We start from the raw sequence: 19,976 nt of genomic DNA, 5'->3' as shown, positions 1-19,976 counted from the left end.
GTAGTGTCAAAGTAAGGGTCCAGTCATTCAGGATGTAGGTGAGAAGAGGTTCTTCATCCAGAGAGTCAGGTGCTCGAGTACATTAAAGACTGAAATTGATTTTGGGCATTAAGGAAATACAGGATTAATGTAGGAAAGCAGTGAGAGGGCTGAATGGTCTACTCCTGTTTCTATTTTGTATGTTCTTGTGTCATGCTCTGAAATTAAATGTTCTGGAGTGCAGTTCTTTAGTATCAAACCAAAGTAGTTATTCTTCATCCGTGTTCCCTGATAGGGGGAGACTGAATTCATTCTTTGGGATATTAGAGTATTGCCCTTGTCCATGTAGACTAATCAGAGGCAGCAAGTGCAGCTCTTCTTTTGTGTGGCCTTTGTTCTACTTTTATCTTCAGCTTAGGATGCTGGTCCCAGTGGCTTTCTTCCTGTCACGTTGCAACATGCTGACTGCAAACAGCGAAGGATTAAATTGAGCATTTAGTAATCCTGAACTATCCTGGAATCACTGGGAAAACTTGAACTTAATGTATTTCTTAGCCTTTGTAAATTTTTGACCTGGGTGCAGTTGAATAGTGAGGGGTTGTGGTAGGGTTGATGAATGCTTCATGTTCTGTCATTTAACGCATGTGCTGTAATTATATTTATCTGCTTTGCAAAGTGAATATGCAAAAGTAATTTTTATTTTGTATATTTTTAAACTGATGCTTGCAATGCTCTTCATGATGTTTGTTCTGTGAATGCAGGAGATGTTGAACCTAACCACTCGGCTTATATCGACGACCTTGTCCAGCCAAGACCAGCAATTAGAAATTCATTGAGAATGAAGCCAACAGGAGCTACAGCAACATTCAGACAGGGGAGTGGTGCCCAGAAATCCATAACAGGCCAAGATACAGAGACCGTTGCTCCAAACAGCAGAATGGCCAAGATTCCCAACAGAGAGGCTTCTGAGCTGAGGAGGCGGGGCAGAAAACCTCTGGAATTGTCAGGGGGTTCCCTTCGTCCTATAGTAGATGTTTTTCCAGAAGGCTACAAATCTACTTTTCCACAGACACATGCTGCTAGAGCCAGGTGAAGTGTATTGACTACTAGTGAAAAGTAAATAAGCACCTCGACTGTTTTAAACAACATCTTATTAAAACTCAGTCTAAGTACCTATGGCACAAAAATGGATAGTTTTTGCTAGTTATTTATTGACATGCATACTTGGGGTTACAGGAATACCAGAAAAGAATTTAAAAAATCTTCCTGATTTGGTGGCCATTGTGACTAAATCTTGTATTGGGTACCTGAGCTGTATTGATCAAGAGATCCCTGGAACTCTGATCATTAACAACTTGCCTTCTGCACTGAAAAATGCATGTGTGCTGATCGGCTGAGGACAGGATCAGGTTGTCGATGTGAAATGACCTGGTAGTGCTCACTGCTTGCATTAAGAACAGCTACTTGGACAAGATCCAACTAAGTGCCACACTATTGTCCTTCACCCTAAGTTGTACCATTCACACCCCTCGAGAACAAGGTCCAAAATTGTACAGTGAGTCAGACCATGTTCTTGTTCCATTTTCTTTAAAATCTTTCACTAATCCATCAGATGCTGGTTTGATTCTCTGTAGATTTCAGTTCTCTTGTGACTAAACATTGATGTGTTGTGGTGGCTGTTTCACATATCACCAAGCAGTTACAGTACAAGTTGGTACTGGCCACTCACTAGAACACATTTCCCCAAGGAATTTCTCCTGGGACTAACCTCATGGAGTTTGTCTATGAAATGTAAAGATGTTTTTGTAAAATTCTTTCCAGTGTAAGATTGAACTACATAAATCCCAACTTTGGGGAGCTAAAGAAATTGTTAAACCTTTGGAAAGGAAAGTCAGTTCTGATATCTCATGATGATTTTTATCTATTGATCCTGTTTCGTGAACTTAATACAGATGTCAAGTAATGATTCCAAAGCTCGTTCTGTCTTGGTGCTAGGTTTTCTCATGGAGAATGTTAATTAAAGACTGAATTGTTCATAGATGGAAACACACAGGAGCCACCACTTTGCAAGAGCAGTACAGCTAGTCCCATCCCCACTCTTTCCCATAGCCCTGCATTTTTTCTTTCCTGTACTGATCCTGTTTGCATTTTCAGAGCCATAATTGAAGGTGCTATTTCCACCTTGTGAGGCAATGTATTCTAGATGCCAACCACACATTACGTAAAAGGTATTTTTTTCTCTAGTCATCTTTTGGTCTTTTGCTGATCACCTTAAATCTGTGTCCTCCATTTCATGACCCTTCCACCACTGGGGGCAGATTCTCTCCATCTGCTCTGCCTATATTATTTAAACACCTCTCTCACACTTCTTCCTCACTTTTTCTATATGACTCCATGCTTTCCCTATAACATTAGTCCCTGTTCCTGGGACTATTCCAGTAAATATTTTCTGCATCAAATATGGTGAACGGTACACTGATGTGGCCAAACTAGTGCTTTGTAAAGGTTTGTAGCTTGTGTTTTGCTCTGCTCTGCCTGTTTATGAAGGCTAGAATCCAGTATGTTTTTTTTTTAGCAGTTTTCTCAACCTGCCATCTACTTTCCAGATTTGTGTACATAAAAACCCAGGTGTCTCAGTTTGTGAACCCCCTTTGTATTGTCTCTTTTACCAAAATTTGTATTTTTCCACTTCTTTGTTAAATTTCATCTTCCTTTTGTCAGTCCATTCCACCAGTCCACCTTGTGAAATAATAAGACTCAATGTTCAGGAGAAGAGGGAGTAGAAGATTGTGAGGAGACATGAGACTGCAGATACTGGAATCTGGAGCAGCAAACAACTTGCTGAAGAAACTCAATGGGTCGAGCAGCATCTTCTCCCCTGCACCCCCCTACTGATACTGCTCAACCCACTGAGTTCTTCCAGCTAGAAGGTTGTGAGGGCTTAAAAAGTTGCAATTGTTTTTTTATGTGGGATTCACTTGTAACCACAAAGATAAACATCTTGCATGTTTTGGCTCACCTTCGGTATTTGGTGCTGTAATTGTATTTTAAATTTTGAATTTATTTTCTGCCCCAACAGCTATGCACTCTTTAGAAAAATAAAAGACCAGCACTGTCTTCATTCATAATAATTATACTGAATACCCTCAACAGGAGTAAACTGCTTTATATTGTTACAGAGCTGGCATGCAAGTTCATGTACAACGTGTGTGGCTGCATAGCTAAGAGCAATACAGTTTAAACTCTTAAATTGATTTTTAGAATTTCACACAGCGGTGCAGATTCATTTAGGTCTTGGTTTGAATCTAGCCTATACTGAAAGGAAACATGATGGCAATATGTAGGTAGACGATTCCAATGGAAATGAATCAATTTATTTGAAGATCCCTGTGTGAAAGTTTTTAGATGATAAAACTTGAACTTTTAGAGCTTGCACAATGTAGGAAAAGGACTGATCTTGCTGAAAACAGTGTTGTCTGATTTTGATCTTGCTGGGTCAGCTTCTACATTCTACAGGATTGTTGGTCAGTAGGACCAAAATTTGTGTGCTCACTCTTAAGTGTCTCTTTGTAAGGCCTCTGTCTGTCTTTCAGTATGACAGCAGAAGGATCTAGGATTTCTAGGAATACAATGCCTGCTGCCTCCAGGAGCCGAGTTCAAGGAATGAAGGTATGAAATATTTCTGATTAAAGTTTGATGTAAAATATAAAGAGAAGAATGAAAGTGAAATAGTTCTATAATGTTTTATTGGCAGTTTTGTTTTATTAGTTTTTTCCTTTTCTGCTATGCAGGTTTTTATCACAATCTTATTGCACATGGGAATGAGGTGTCAATAAATCCTAGAAATACCAAATGGAGTAAACTTAACCACATAACAGAAACTGAAAAGGAGTCTTTAATTGAAAGATTTCAGGCTAGGCCAAGCTCACAGTTGCATATCTTCTTCCACTTTAGTTAGGTGTCTGTCTTGGTTACAGTTCCCTGTGCACTTAATTTTACTTTTTTTAATTTGTCCCTATGAGTGACCAAAAATGGTACAGGCATTACATATTTTCTCAAGGCAGTCAATTTTTTTTTGTCAATCTACCAATTCCAAGTGACATGAAATTTGAGTTTGCATTATGTTGCCTGCACAAGAGTTACATTTCTTTCGCTGTCCATACCCATAATGTTCTTCAATCAAGTATTAAAATAAAAATGCCACTGCAGAGTTTCAGGTCTACTTCTTTTATCCATCTCCCATCTCACAAGCAAGTCTTGTGCTGACTCCATAAACTTTGCATAATCCTCAAAAGCAGCTGGCAAGAAGTATCAAGGTCGAAATCCTCCACTGTGCTGAATGACTGGCTATCACTCAGCAAACCAACAAGACTTGGGCATGAGAAATGCCCCATAAACAATTGCCACGAAGGGCTGCAGGATCTCATGTAATTATAACCCTAATTTTTCAAGATTGTTGGGAAAGTTTGTCATAAGTTTTAATTTTATTTTCATTTTTATAAATTCATGTTTTTAGTGATGTATAATTGAATATTGTACCCACAGTCAGTTTACTGAAGTAGAACAGCAGATGGATGTCATAGAGTAATACAGCATTGAAACAGGCCCTTCAGCCCATCTTGTCCACACCAACCAAGATGTCCATCTAAGCTGGACCCATTTACCCACATTTGGCCATGTCACTCTAAACCTTTCCTAGCCATGTAATTGTCCAAGTGTCTTTTAAATGTTGTTATTGTACCTGTCTCAACCAGTTCCTTCTGGCAGCTCGTTCCATATATGTACTACCCTCTGTGTGGAAAAAGTTTCCCCTTGGGTCCCCTTTAAATCATTCCCCTCTCACCTTAAAGTGATGCCCTCTTTTTGATTCCTTTTCCCTGGGAAACAGTGCATTCACCTTATTTATTGCCCCTCATGATTTTATATACCTGTTTTAGGTCACTCCTCAGTCTTCTATGGTCCAAGGAGTAAAGTTGCCCAATCTCTTAACTGTCTTTGGATTTAAAGATCTCATTCATTTTGATTTCTCCTGATGGCTCACTTAGAGTGGAATTGAGTCACATAGCTTTGGGAGGTCAAATATCTGATTACTAATGTACTCGTCTTGGTGCACTCGAAGGCTTCCTGTGGTTGATCGCTAGTCAGTGGTCCCTGGTGTGAAGTTTGTATGGATACTGGGTGATTTGCTTGAAAATGTGTACTGGGCTTACAAAGAAAGATTAACTGCCTTGTTATCAGATAATATTGCTGACCAATAGAATTGTGCTACAGCACATTGAAGGGAATGTGTTATTAATTGCCAAGGGAACACTCTCTGCCTGAGTACTACATACAGTTCTGGTCTCCATATCACAGGAAAGATGTGGCTTCAGAAGAAATTTAGGAAGATATTATCAGGAGCCAAAATTGTGGCTGTGAGGCAAGATTTAAAAAGCTAAAGCTGTTTTCTTAGGAACTGAGGGGAGATTTAATTGAGGTTGATATAAATGAGGCCTCAGATAAAAAAAATTGCAAATCTCGATTCCCTTAGCAAAGAGAGAAAAACAGGGATTAGAGGGGAGAAATTGAAAAATTTATTCATGGAGTGCTAGGGATCTGGATCTCACTGTCTGAAGGATTAGTGGAGGCAGAAACCCTCATCACATTTAAACACGACTTGGGTGTGTACTTGAAGAACTGTGACCTGCAGAGCTACAGCCCTAGTATTGGAAGGTGAGGGGTCAGGCTGGCTAGTTCTTTCCACTGATGAATACAGTGGGTCAAATGATTTCCTTTGATTACAAGTATAAGAAATTTATCACAATGTGATTTAAAGTAAAACCCTTTGGATAGTGGAAATCTGAAATAAAAGCAGAAGATGCTGGAAATACTCAGCAGGTCAGGCAGAGTTTGTGAAGAAGGAAATGGAGTTGACATACTGGGTTGGTAACCTCTCATCAAAACTCAGCGTGTTTAAAGGCATGTCTTTTTCTTTTGCAGCAGAATTTCCCGAAAACTAGGCCAGAAAATGCTGGAAAGGAAGAGGAGTGACAAAATGGGACTGAATTATACATTTCAAAGCTGTCCAACTACTAAATTATCATCAATCCTAAACTCAGGACTTTTCTTTTCTTCCTATGCAAAGAAAATATTTATCTAATTGTGTTTTAAGTGCTATTGTGTTTTTATTTCCTTTTAACTTGGTTTTCATTGATTTTTATGCTACATGGACTTGTATATTGTGAGCTCACTTTTGAGCCCTCTGCCACATAATAACTAAAAAAAGGTGAACAGATGTTTAAGTTTGAAGGTTAAGATGAAAAATGCTGGAAATGTCTGGCAGATCATTGCAACACCTGAGGAGAGGTAATGTTTCAGGTTAGAACTACAAGGCTGGTGATAGAAAAGTTTGTATGATGCAGAAGAAGTGGGAAGGGGAGAAAGAGTAAAAGGGAAAGTGTGTGATGGAGTGGAAGACATTAAATGGGGCAAGGCAAACAAGGCTATATAGAGGCAAGAAACTGGAGATGGGTCTGAAGAAATGGGAATAGCAGGATTATCTGCAATTGTTGAACTCAAGTCTGGAATGCTGTAATTTGGCTACTTGGATTTATACTCCTTTGTGCACTGAAAGGATCTTGGAGATTATTTTGTAAATTTACATAAGCAAATGAGTGTCAGTTTGGGGAAGAAAACTCAAAGCTTATTTAGCACATCTCATTCCATTTTGACAGGACATGCTGTGGAAACTCAGCATTACCAAACATTCCAAAGATGTGGTTCTAAGTAATCAATTCAATAGAAAAGGGCTAGTGAAAAGTTCAGCCATCAGAAACATCCCAACTTTTGAACACATTTTGGAAGAGGTTTAGCAGTCTAGGATTTTGGCTACATCCTGAAATTGTTTTTAGGATTCATGATATGTACAATTATCTTTTTTTTTGGTTATTTTGGGGGAGTGTGTAAACCTCTGCATTATCATTTTGTTTGAGTTTTTTCCTGCCCTGCTCTTTCAGACTGCTTGCTCATTCTTCTGTGTATATCATGCTCCATTTCTGCACTTTTCTTGCTTTGCAACCTGCTTTTTCTGACTTCTTATCCTGCATTCATTCTTTGTCTATTTAACACTACAGCCTTCCTCAAATACTATGCATTGATCACCAGTTGTGATCAGTACAGATTTATCGACGAACTATCTTTGACATTGTAAAAGCTTTAATATATTGTGTAATTTGAGATTCCATATCCAGCAGCCTGCAGGCTGTATGTTTTTAAAATATCTGAGAGTTGTTTCGGAATTAGACTTGCACAGATAGCATTTAAAATGTAATATGGGGAAATATATTAGAAATGCATTTATCTTTTCAAAATAGATTATTTAGAACCTTGTACTATGACTGTGATTGCTGGAAGAAATTAGTGTATTTGGAAGTTTAGTAGTAGCAGTTTAGAATGGGTTTAAAAACAAAACTGGACCATCCAGCTACCCCCATTCCCCCAACCCCACCTTTAGTTTTGCATGGTTTGGGAGCTGATATTGTGCAGGAAAAGTTATGTGGGGGTGGGGGCAGAGGAGGACCTGCAGGTCAGCATTTTCAGTGAGAGCAAGTAAATTTCAAGATCTCTGGGGGAAAAAAAAAGTGGAAAAATGCAGGCTTAATTGTGGTGCTTAGCAATGAGAAGAGTGAAAAGAAGTTAACCAAGTTCATCGTGGTTCTTTGCAGCACTGGGAAGATGCATATTCAAGAAAGGGTTTGAGGAAGGAGAAAAGATCAGATAATTTTGTCCTTGCTTGTCTTGGGAATAGCCTTGCCTATTTGCAAATAAGAAATGTGTTCTAATGGCATGAGCCATTTTAACACAAAGTTTATATAGGTCCATAAATAGAAATGAATTGCTCATAAGTTATTTGTGGTTATACTGTAGAATTGCTGTTTTGGGTGTAGTGTAAGCATGTCTCTGTTGCAACCTGTTAAATGTGTTGGAGTAAATACAATTATTCAGTTAACCAATTTGCTTTTTTTTTAAAAAAAGGACACCTCTTGCTTCCCAGAGTAGTAATTCCCATTAAAATAACTGGTAACCATTCTTATTGTGGTCAGGCAAAAGGAGATTTGTAAGCACTTCTTTTTATATTGAACTAGGAGATCTTTAGATTTATAAAATTGTCATTGGAGGTGGAAGCTATGCTTAAGGAATGTGTGAAGAATTTTTGTTCAGTTGGAATCAGATGTTAGTCTTCCTACTGATTTCACAAATGGGAAAAATTGAAGGACATTAAAACTTTGTACATAATCTAGTGGTTAAATGTTCATTCCAAACATTGTTTTCATGGTTTTAAGCATCTTTGCTGGGAATATGTACTCATTTCAAAATGCAAGGTATATTCAGAAATACTTCTGTTCAAACTAAATATTACATAGTCCCAGTTTGACTGCCTCTTGCTGCTTGACCATGTTTAAATACTGGGGAGACCATTGAAGTTGTGTTGCTTTTAATTGGACTACATTTTTTGTTCATCAGATTAGTCGATTCACAGTAAGGTTGGAAATTGCTTGTGCCCTAAAGACCTTACCAATCCATGCAGAAAACACCGGCAGTGGTGTGGTCTTAAGTTGCCAGCAGTAGATAGCAACTGTTGTGGTTTATTTTCCCTTTCTGAAAGGTTGTAACTCACTGTCTCATTTCCTCTGTGCCTATTAGTTCATGAAGCAACCACTGTTTTTATATCCATATTGTAATTAGGCTCACTTCTCATGTGGTTATTAGCTTGGACACCTTGCAATATGCTGCACAAAACTGTTTTCCTCCCCTCTTCACCTACCTCTAGTTTTCTTGATTCTTAAGTACACCCTTCAGTAGAATAACTGATCATCCACATTAGGAGGTGGGGCTTTCCGGCTTGGAGTAGTGCATTCCCTAGAGCAACTCAACTAGGATCAATTCCTTTTTGTTTAAATTTATACTAATTGAAGGGGAAAACCTTATTTGATTTGTATGGTTTTAACTCCCTGAATATTGTTAATGAAGGAAATGGTGGTGGTGATAATGTACACCCATGATTCCCAAATGGGGAGTGGAGAAATAAACAGTGCAGTAATGATCCTGGTTGATGAAATGTTGAGGAGAGCAGAGAACTTCCAGTCACTGGTAAGACTGCAGTTTATTTTGGTGGCCCTCCTGAATTTACCTCATGACAGATTTTTAAAAAATTTACTCCACCAGCACTTTGATCTTTACCACTAACATTAATCTCCCCCCATTGCTGCTTTAAAACCTGAAACGCGCTCCATATGCTCTGCCTTAATGTCCCCTGAATTAGCTTAGGCATGGATATGTTTGGCAGAACAGTACACAATCACGTTACACATTGTGTAGACTGAGCTTTATGATGAACTATCCTTTTAAATAGATAAAGATTCTCATACCATTGTAGTTTTTATCAGCAGCACATTTAACTGTGTGAAATCTCAAGATTTTTTAAATTAGACATGTAACTGTATTGATTTACAGTATAATAAATGAGGTTATGCTTATGACTTGTGAAATCTCTTGGGTGGAAATGTATAATTGAAGTTCTGATTAGCTTCAAGACATGCAAGACCAAATTTTCACTAATGTAATTATAAGTGCCAAGTTGGACCATGCATTTTTGCCTATGGTTATAGTGATTCCATAGTGCCATCCTAGCGTTGTCTGTCTTTTCATGCTCCCTCCCCCTCCAGTTCTCTCCTTTTGCCATTCAATCAATCAATCATACAAGAAATCCTGCAATAGCTTCCAAACTTTGCAGTGTTGATTGCTGTTGTCTTTAGCACTCTGTTTCTAACCTATTAGCCTGATTCTCTCACCTGCACTACCCTATTTAAGTCTTGGATTTTGCTTCCTCCATTGCTATGTAAAAATACTTGTTCCTTGCAATGAAAACTTCAGAACAAAATCTGTTTCAGCTCTTTAATATGAATGTAATTCCCATTCATACATCACTGCTTTAAGTACCACTGCAGACAAGATCAACATTACAGATGATTTTAAGATGCATTCATAAATAATTGCAATAAATATACATCAATGACTGTACAGAGCACATTAACACCTGTATGTTGATATGTCTTTAAAAATTAAACTTTATCTGGCTGCTCTCAGTAAAATGGAGCAGTTGTAGCAGCAGATAACATCACCACAGCCAGCACATCACTCTAACAGGGCAGGAACAAAGAGCCAGATCCACACAGGTATCAGCATAAACTGAAGACAAGGGCAAATGATTGTTCAAGCAACACTGAACTCCATGAAATTATAGAAAACAATTTCTGATTTAAGCATGGGATTGAGTTGTCTCCTGTCAGTTTCTTTGAAAACAGGCCAGCCTCAATCTGGAATTTTCCTATCAAATGCATTCATGTCAGAGCATTTTTTGATTTTGGAAGTGAAGGGTTAATGTTACAGGGGCACAACTCTTACAATAAAAAGTATTGGTAAATAAAACCTTGTTCCTGTCGATTCTCAGTCTATTTATCCCAATCAGTTCAATCTTGTTTCATAGTTGACATTCACCAACTAGTCCAGTGGATACACTCAGCATTTCACAGCAATCTCATTCCAGAATCTGCAATGTGTACTGTGTGTATAATTTATGCAAAAACAAAAAATAAACTAAGCACCAACACTTGCAGTGGATCTCTACACTCTGTCTGCCAAACAACTATGATTACAACAAAACCTTCATTCACTCAGTTATTAAACAGGGCCTTCACTTATATACTTGCAGGCCATCTGACCATTGCACAGCAAAAGATGATATACACTCTACACCCTATAATAGATTACATTACACTATATATCCAGAAGCTGCATATTCCTCAAGCCTCCTACTATGAGCTTTAAAACAAACATCCTGCACTACAAATAGCTGGAATAAATCCAGCAACATTCATGGCCCTTGAGACTATTCCTGCTCTCTTGCCTCTCAGCCATGTGCTCAATAGCCAGTACCAACAGCTTTCTACAAACTGCCCAAGCATTTGTGACTTCAGCTCTTAATCCCATAAAAGTGCTCCTGACTAAACCCAGAATAGCTTTAAAAGGTAGTTTTAGTTCAAGTTTTATAAGCAATCTTGGTAAATGTATTAGGTTAGTGGGTATTGCCTTAAAACAAAATCCTTACTTTGTCAACCCCATTTTCACAGCTCAATTTTTTTTATAAAGTACAATGAGTGACTATTACAAGGAATACTGGGATTATTAGCCAGGATAGATTTGGATTTACAATAATGCATTTGAGGTTCCACACAGGCTTCTGCATAACACATGGCTCCCACCCCCTTTCGTAAACATTAGGAACCCACCAGGACAAAAAGCTGCAAGAGGTCATTGTTCTACCTTCCAACGCAACCCAAGGTCTTCTTGGCTACTGGATCAATGCACATGTTTACCCAGTAATAGTCTATGAACTACATTAATGCAAAATTAAAACATTGTTTCAAGCAGCCATGAATTTAAGCCCACATTTGGGGCAGAAGAACTTAAATATTTTTAATACATAAAATTGAAGTGTAGTTAGCCAACACCACACATGGACTGCTGCACATACATCACATTGCCAAATTCAATGTTAATACACCTTTCCTCTATACAGGTCATCATCTCAAATATGAGAAAGCATTCAGAAATTCAAAGAATTCTAATTCAGAACTAAATTTATGACCTCTACAGGAAATATTCTTCATTTAAATGTATTAATGCTGATCCCTTTTTCTTAATCAGATAGCAGTAAATTCTCCCAACCATTTAGAAATGCAAAGAGGGGTACCTCAGCTCTGGTTCCTATCAATTTTAATGTCTATTTCTTGGTCCATGCAGATTACCTGATTTGATTCTGCTAGCTGTTTTCACTCCTGATGATGTGCTTTCTATCTCTCCCCAACTCCCCTCTTTCAAATCTCAAACACAACTAAATGACTAGGATGAAAGCATTGGGAATGATGAGCAACAATACCAAATCATGACACCAGCTCAATGTCACCTCAAGTAGCACAGTTGTCAATGTGCCCTACAACAATTGGCACCAAGGGTAACAGTTACAATACAGTTAACCAAGCTACTGCTCACTGAGTTCTGAAACTTTCATGCATAATTATTAAACAGTATAAAAGATCATTTCAAAATGGCCTCAAAGTAAAACTTGAGAAGCTTACCAAGTCGTACTGAATCAGGATAAAATTGAAGGATAGAAATTTGTGTGTACTGGACTGTGGTGAAGATTTGTATGTAACTCAGGCTATTTTCAAAGCAAATATCAAATCAAAGCCACAGCAGGATTGTTTTATCTTTCATTAATTGGAGTTCATGCTGCTGCTTGGAGAGTGAATTTAATAAAGAAGTTCAAAAGGCAACTGGATTTGATTTAGGGTTTATAATGCATGCTCCAATCTGTGTTGCAAGCCAGCTTCAACTCTGCTGAATGCAGACACCAGGGAATGAAAACAAAATTAATTCTAGGCCACACTCACATCTTAGTCATCTGTTAATACGACAGAGTCCCAGGGAGTAACAGTCTGATTTTCTATCCAGCCAGCGCAGGATGTAGTTTGAAAGGCTAACTTGTGGATAAACAAAAGTGGTGAGCCAAATCCACCAACTGTGCATCAGCAACTGGTCCCTTGATGCAAAATTAAATTTCTGGGTAACTGTCACAGTACTACCTACTCCAAATCTCGTTACCAGGTTCCGCTGAATTGATCCATCTCAGGCTGTTCATAAGTAGAAAATAAATATCTAATAAATTCCTCCAGCCCAGCTCTGATCCAAGGCTCCTAGTTCTACTTCAGGCTACTTTAAGACCATTGAAAATAGGGAACCAAACGAGAAAACATTTGTACCCAAGGATATAGTCAGTGTGACAGAATCCATCAAAATGAAGCAAGGACAGTTGAGAGAGACTTGATGATAAAGTGTGGTCATGTGCTGATCCAATATACCAGAAGTACACACCGTTGGGGGGGGAGGGGGAAGGTGAAAAGGCAAGGCAGCCAGGGTCACATGATTCGTACTTATCCACCTATAACTAAAGTTTCTTAGCAGGTAGGTAGAGATAAGCCTTCCTGTACACCAATCACAACATATTAACTTTGGAGCATTTCAATTCTGTTGCACACCAATGTGCATGTGATTTATTTGACATTTTAGAAGCCAAACTTGATCCTGAATGTTGGCACCTTCCGTGTAATTTGCACAAGGAAAAGCAATCACTTTTCTTTCTGTCATGACAAAGGATAAAATTGTGCTCCAAAGTTAAGATCACAAGTATAAAACAGTTATCCTACAATCAACTAATATCCTGTTTGAACACAAGTGTTTGCGTTTTAAAGTTACAATAACGTACACTGCTGTTGTGGTGAAAGCACCGTACGCTCTTGGAATAGCTGCTTAACAAGACAGCAACACACCGTTTTTAGTCCATCAATAGAAATGGAAATTTACAAAAAGAAAGTTTGCACCAGCGTGGAAGCATTTTGCTCGTGGCACATTCAGTTTGAACTGCTCCCGACCATGGCTCGGATTCCATCCGTACTTCCACCCCAATTCCTTTCTTTCTTAAAAGCAGGGTTAAGGAGGTTCTCGGGCATCACCATATGTTGTGAAAGGATGTGGGAATTCTAGGTGCAACCTGCTCAGCCGCTGAGGGGGTCTTCACGGTAGTGGATGGCATAACGGAGCTTTTCCAGCATTATATCGAGTGAGGAATACTGTGGAAGTTTGATCATAAACATACAGGTTTCCACCCTGATGTATCGGGAATCTGGTGAACCTGTGCATCAATGTGGAAAGGAGAAATAAAACAGACATGGGTAACTGCTAACCGAACTTCTTGATCACATGGTATTTTACTCTTGCACGTAAAATCCACCTTATATCCTGCAATTGCTTTTTTTTATTCATTCAGAATGTGTGAACCAGTGTCACGGTCCAAATATAATGTCAATCCCGAATTTCCTTAATACCAAGAGACTTAATTGGCCCTTTCAGAGGGCAATGTGTGTATGGCCATCTGTGGAATTCGTTGCCACAGAGGGTTATGGAGGCCAAGTCACTGGGGGTATTTAAGGCAGAGATTGATAGGTTTTTCATTGGTAAGAAGGTTAAGGGTTACAAGGAGAAGGTGGGAGAATGAGGTTAAGAGAAAAAAAAGCCATTATTGAACGGCAGAGCAGACTCGATGGGCCAAATGGCCTAATTCTGCTCCTATAATCTTATTGTCTTATTCCAGGACATTCTCTCTCTCCAGTACCTGCAATATTCTCCCTTAATCACTGCTCCCATATCCCCTCAATCTTTTTCTTCCCTATCCTTCCCAAACATCTTGCATGCAGGAATATTTAGAACTCATTCTCGCCCATTTTTAATTATGCCTCTGTTATTCCCATGGCATTGTAACCCTGTTAGGTTAATTGCACTTGCAGATCACCAATCTTGTTTAACACTTGTTTAACCAAGCTTCAACCTACCACAGACCTTGTACTTCCTCTTAGTCTGTCCCCATCTAAAAACTGAAGGGTAATAATTCACGACAAACTACAGTGCAAAATTCTCAAAGCTCCCATCATAATTGCATATAGAAACCCTTCAGATTACCTGCAGCTCCATCAGGGGGGGCAATCTTCATCGGATATGGTGGAACATGGGCAGTATCTGGACCTCCATCTTTGCACGGACAGGTGAAAGGTATTCGTTCCTGGTTACAAGCGAACTTGATGAACTTGCAGAGCTCCTCCTGTGTAAACATCTCCAGTGCAGTCCAGAAGAACTCAATATGCTGATCGGTCTCCATCAGACCCACTTGGTACATGGTGTGAGCCTGAAAAGTGGGAGAGAAGTTAAAGAACAATTACCATCCAGTCTCTTAAACAGGGCAAGTAATTAGTGGTGGCTCAAAAAATTGGAGAATAGTTACAAAGAGGAAGTAGATTAACATTACCACCTGAAAGACACTTTCTCCCCCATGTAAGAGTTGCACTCACACTTTATACAAAATGCTTTAAATTCTAAATATTTCATTTCTATCTGACTATCCAACATTATAAAAACATTTTCAATGCTCTTAATATCAGCAATAGCTCAGTACTTGACCAACTTAAAAGTTAAACCCTAAAAGGAAATGTCATATTCTCCAACTTGATTAATAGGCTGAAAAAGTAAAATTAAGGTATTTATTTATTAGTCACACATACATCAAAACATGTAACAATTAATATCACTGCTCATCTCTAGATTTTGAACATTATTGCACAAAGCAAAGCATTGTAAGCAGCAGAGGTGAATGGTCAACATCACAAATTTGTAAATTGCAAGAATTTGTTTTGCAGGATGTGATCACAATCTGGAATACACTGACAGGTAAAATAGCAGAGGTAGCTTCAATCGTGGCACATAAAAGGTAACTGTTTAAGTACTTGAAAGGGAAAAATGCAGAGGCTGTGATGGTGGAGAGCGCCCAGATGGATTTTTAAAATTCATTTTTGGGTTGGAGGCAATGCTGGCAAGGCCAGCACTTACTGCGCATCCCTAATCGACCCTGTGAAGGGTGGTGACCACCCGCTTGAAGAGTTGCAATCCTATTGCTCCTGCACATTGCAGGCACAAGCTCGAAAAGCCTCCTTCTGTCATTCTGTGAACATATTCTGCCTTATAGCTCTATCAGAGGTGATTTTCCTCTTCATCTCCCGACATCGTGCATTATCAGGACTGACAGGATCAACAGGTGACTCATGGCCAAAGCTAAAGACTAAAGCAGCCTGTGCAGTGCCAGATGAGTAAACTGAAATGCTTGTTAAAAAGTGTCAGTAACTTGGTACCTCAAACTCAACATTAACAGCAAAATTACAGAGTCAAGTGAGATAACATTAGGAAGAAGAATTAAAAAGCTATAAACAGATTTAACCATTCAAGGCCATTGCTGAGCAGAGCTCCCAGCCCACCAGTACACCCAGGCACGCCAGTTTATCATGCTGGATGTTTGCATAGGGCTTCTTCACAAAGAGACACCACAGGCAGAATGGAGTTACATCCACAGATTCCAAACAACATCACACTGCCAGATTCTAAATTCTACTGCAGTATGAATGTCATGGAAGGCAAGATGCCCAAAACCATGCTGCATGTGGGGAAAGACTGCTTTCCTTGCCTTAGAACTAAGTGGCAAATGATTACACAGCCAGTACCTTCAGAAACTCCAGGTTGATGTAGGGCAGACCACATGTCCTCAGCTCCATCTCCAGGGGTGTAGGCATTGTCAGCAGCTGGAGGGGAATGATGGAGCCAAGCCCAGCCCGCACTGCAGTCATGCAGTGAGTGTTTTCAATTTCCTGCATCCTCAGATTTCGGATTGCTGCTGCATATGCATTTTTATTTTCCCAGCTGTTCAAAATGAAACAAATATTAGGGACTAAAGCACGGCACCAAGGAACAGTTGATATGCCAATGGCTCAATACTTAACATTCAATACAAAATACAACAACAGTACAAGTTAAAAGAAATGTCGATGAGAAAGAATTGATAAAATCTGAGAGAAAAGCATAAAAATGCTGGAAATATTCTGCAGGTCAGGTAACATCACTGATCCAAAACATTACATCTATATCTCTCCTCAAAGACACTGCCTAACCTGTTGAATATTTCCACCATTTTCTATTTTTATTTCAGATTTTAGCATCTGCATTTTCCTTTTGCTTTTTGATTGTAGCAGCAGAGACTCAGTCCCCCACCATTCTTAAAGCAACATTTTTCATGCTCCGTTTATCCCCTCCTTATGTTCTTGATCAGGTTCATATGTATCTCGATTCTAAACATAGTTGGGCTTTTGACCACCGTCATCAATTTAGCTTGATCCTATTCTTAACCAAAATTTAAACTGGGGATTCCCAGCATTTGCAGTTTTTTTGATTTTCAAAAGGCAGTTTAAAATGTTTGATTCAATACAATACTTGCCTTCAGGCAAAGGTGACCGAAGAGGAGGTTCCCCAGTTGTGCCTTTCACAACCTCCCACAAATAGCAAAACAACAATGTGGCAATGACTGGATATTATTTTCAGGATGTAGAATGAAGGATAAATACCGCCCAGAGCACCAGCAATAACCTTCATGCCATTCTACAACACCATGCCAAGCAGTGTTTTATGGGAAGCCAAAGGGGCCATGTTTAAAGTCTCACCTGGAAGCTGGCACATCGGATAGTGCACTACCTCAATTCTTCACTGGACTGCCACCAACTGAGCACGCTGATACAGGTTCCCCGGAACGTTGAATATGATATATCAATGTTGCTGCTATTGCTAGAAATAAAGTTGCTTGCCAACATCCAAACTGAATTGGCAAGCAAAAGGAGGGTTGGAGGTAGGAAGCATCTCCCTCCTTTCAAAAATGTTTTCAGTGTCTGAAACACTTGCCTCTCATCTGATGACACTAAATTCAGCCATAAAATGTTATATTATGTATTTAGTTAATTCTTACCTTGTTAATATACAAATACAAATTTATAAACCTCTCAAACAGTTAATTTCCTTCATGTCCACCTAGACATTAACAAAGAGGGCAAATTGTTAAGATACAAACTGGTCTAAGATTCCTGATAAAAGATTAACCTGCTGTGGGCAAAATATAGTAATCTGTGTCCAGCGAAGGGCACAAGTCAAAACACCAGGGTTAGGAGTTTAAATTAGATTTATAATTAGATCTTCTAAGGACAACCTATACTTAGCATTTACTCACACAACAGTGATATCCCTGCCACCGGGACACAGCTCCACTTCCTCGCCTGTCATGGTGATGTAGCTGAATTTACAGCAGGGCTTGTTGGGAGAGTCGGGGCTCTCTGTAGTCAAGTGATGTGATGTTACTTCAGCACACAGTGCCTCAAGTTCTGTCTCATCATTAACCTGTAATTATAAGTAACATGCAAACAGCAAATCGTCATTATACCTATTAATGAATTATCCTGTGTCATCCACAAATGTGCATCGATCTTACACCACATGATCTACAACCTGCAGGCAGCAGGTGTGCTAGGAAAGGATGACCTCTACTCTGATCCTTGGATACACAAGAGAAGGTGGATGGATGGAAACTCTTACCCCAAATAATCAACACCCCCATGTTAAAGAAAATTATGGCTTTAGGAAATTATCCTGAAGGCAAGCCCTCTCAAACAGTATGAGCCTTCTGGAAAAGGAAGAGAGCATGGAGGGGTAAAAGAGTTCAATCTTAAATATTACTTACACTCTCAAATTTCTTGATATAGTTGTATGTTAAAATGTCCACCTCCTGCAGATCCCCCTCAGGATCCAGTGGCTCACCAACTAGAGTTTTCCAAAATGTTGGAAGAAGATCAAGAGGGAGTGGGACATCAGCTCGGATGGCAATTCCAAGTAACTGTCCAAAGAAATGTAGTAGCTGCTCCTCTGTATACGTTATTGGGCCCGGGGTCAGAATGTGCTTGCCCTAGGGAATGTACAGACATAATGAACAATGAAATTCACCTGGAAGTCGAGGATAATGTCAACACACCAGTCTCTCTATTCAATAGAGATCTAGAGATCATGTGTAAAGGATTATTCCATATTGTCAATGTAATTTTATCTCAATGAAAACCACTGATGTCAATATGGTTTAATATTATTGGGCGTAAAACACCTGCTTCACTGCTTTGAATTGTATTCTTTCTCAGAGATTTAAGAGGTTTGAGATTGAACTATGATTTTCAGTCATTTATCCTAATGTTCTCAAGCTCAAAATATTCTCTTCAGACACAGACAAATTTGGTAGGGAAGGCGAAATAACTGCTTTGCTAGACCTTCACAGTTTGAGCTGCTCTACAGAAATTCTGGACAATAACTGCAAAGAACATTACGTAAATTATTTTCAACTTATTTTGTAACCAAATCATTGTATATAATTAAGAGGTTTAAATCTGTTGCTGTTCACCGAGTCGTTTAAACACCAGGAAAACAAAACCCTCAGCTACGCTTCTGTTCATTTCAATTTCGCTAAATTTTGAGATGTTACATTTGGGCTCTGTTTACTTTGGTGAGGAGAAAGGGTAAATTAAAGTGACCATTTCTGATCATTATCCAGCCATTTCTTGTTGGGAAGTATACATCAGACAAGGATGGGAATGAGCTTGGGAGCAGACTGAAAATCAATGCAGCTAAGCTATTCAAAATTGTTATTACATTTAGTCTGACATACTGATATGAAGGTTTTCTGCAGCACTGACTTAGAAAGTAACTTTTTTTTTTATTTACAGCGTGGTAACAGGCCCTTCTGGCCCAACGAGTCCGCGCTGCCCATTTTAAACCCAATTTACCTACCCGTATGTCTTTGCAATGTGGGAGGAAACCGGAGCACCCGGAGGAAATCCATGCAGACACGAGAGAACGTACAAACTCCTTACAGACAGTGACGGGAATCAAACCCTGATCGCTAGTGCCGTAACAGCGTCGCGCTTACCGCTACGCTACCGTGCCGCCCCTTGTCAGAGTTAAATTAAATCCAATAATTTTACTTTCTCTACAGTGGTTCCAACACTGCTAGCCTTTTCTGAAAATAAGCCAAGGAGGATAACCCTTATTCAACAGCAATTGTATACTGAATTAAGGTTTAAAACTATGAAGCAGTTTCTTAGCAAACAAGCAGCCAATTGTCAAAACACTCAAAGTACAATGCCTGCCTGCATAAACGTAATGCAAAGGATTTTGCTTTTGAAGGTTTTGACCACCTGATAGCATGGTGAGTGCTGGGAATCACAATAAAACAAAAACTGCTGGTAATTTCCAACAGATTGGTCGGCATCTGAAACAGAAAGGGTAATGCTCTGGGTGGTGTCCTCTGCCACAACAGGTGTGCATTTAAGTGATTTGTTGTGGTCAGTGTATAATGGAATCTTCTGGATTTCCAGATAAGAATTCCCAAAATTATCCATGCTGTCATCATTTGGTTTCATCTGAACCCAATTCGCCGACCT

General features: G+C 39.2%; 2 protein-coding genes across 10 annotated transcripts in view; one reads left to right on the top strand and one right to left on the bottom strand.

The window, feature by feature from the left end:
• Positions 1-13,621, top strand: part of LOC127579644 (TRAF-type zinc finger domain-containing protein 1-like) — a 52,833-nt gene extending 39,212 nt beyond the window's left edge. For 4 of the 5 annotated variants that reach the window (XM_052032558.1, XM_052032557.1, XM_052032556.1 and 1 more), the window contains exons 10-12: positions 741-1,068; positions 3,573-3,648; positions 5,959-13,621. In XM_052032558.1, coding sequence (XP_051888518.1) covers positions 741-1,068; positions 3,573-3,648; positions 5,959-6,009 — 455 coding nt within the window. In that variant the 3' untranslated portion in view covers positions 6,010-13,621. The remainder of the gene's footprint in view (positions 1-740; positions 1,069-3,572; positions 3,649-5,958) is intronic. The other variant, XM_052032561.1, reaches the window with a different exon arrangement.
• Positions 9,899-19,976, bottom strand: part of LOC127579642 (probable E3 ubiquitin-protein ligase HECTD4) — a 219,125-nt gene continuing 209,047 nt past the window's right edge. For all 5 annotated transcript variants that reach the window (XM_052032551.1, XM_052032555.1, XM_052032553.1 and 2 more), the window contains exons 72-76: positions 18,233-18,454; positions 17,726-17,892; positions 16,179-16,374; positions 14,593-14,815; positions 9,899-13,768 (exon numbers count right to left, since the gene is read on the bottom strand). In XM_052032551.1, coding sequence (XP_051888511.1) covers positions 13,632-13,768; positions 14,593-14,815; positions 16,179-16,374; positions 17,726-17,892; positions 18,233-18,454 — 945 coding nt within the window. In that variant the 3' untranslated portion in view covers positions 9,899-13,631. The remainder of the gene's footprint in view (positions 13,769-14,592; positions 14,816-16,178; positions 16,375-17,725; positions 17,893-18,232; positions 18,455-19,976) is intronic.

The sequence above is a fragment of the Pristis pectinata genome, chromosome 17 (assembly GCF_009764475.1).
Source record: "Pristis pectinata isolate sPriPec2 chromosome 17, sPriPec2.1.pri, whole genome shotgun sequence".
In the NCBI taxonomy this organism is placed as follows: domain Eukaryota; kingdom Metazoa; phylum Chordata; class Chondrichthyes; order Rhinopristiformes; family Pristidae; genus Pristis; species Pristis pectinata.
This window is presented reverse-complemented; position numbering and strand designations above follow the sequence as displayed.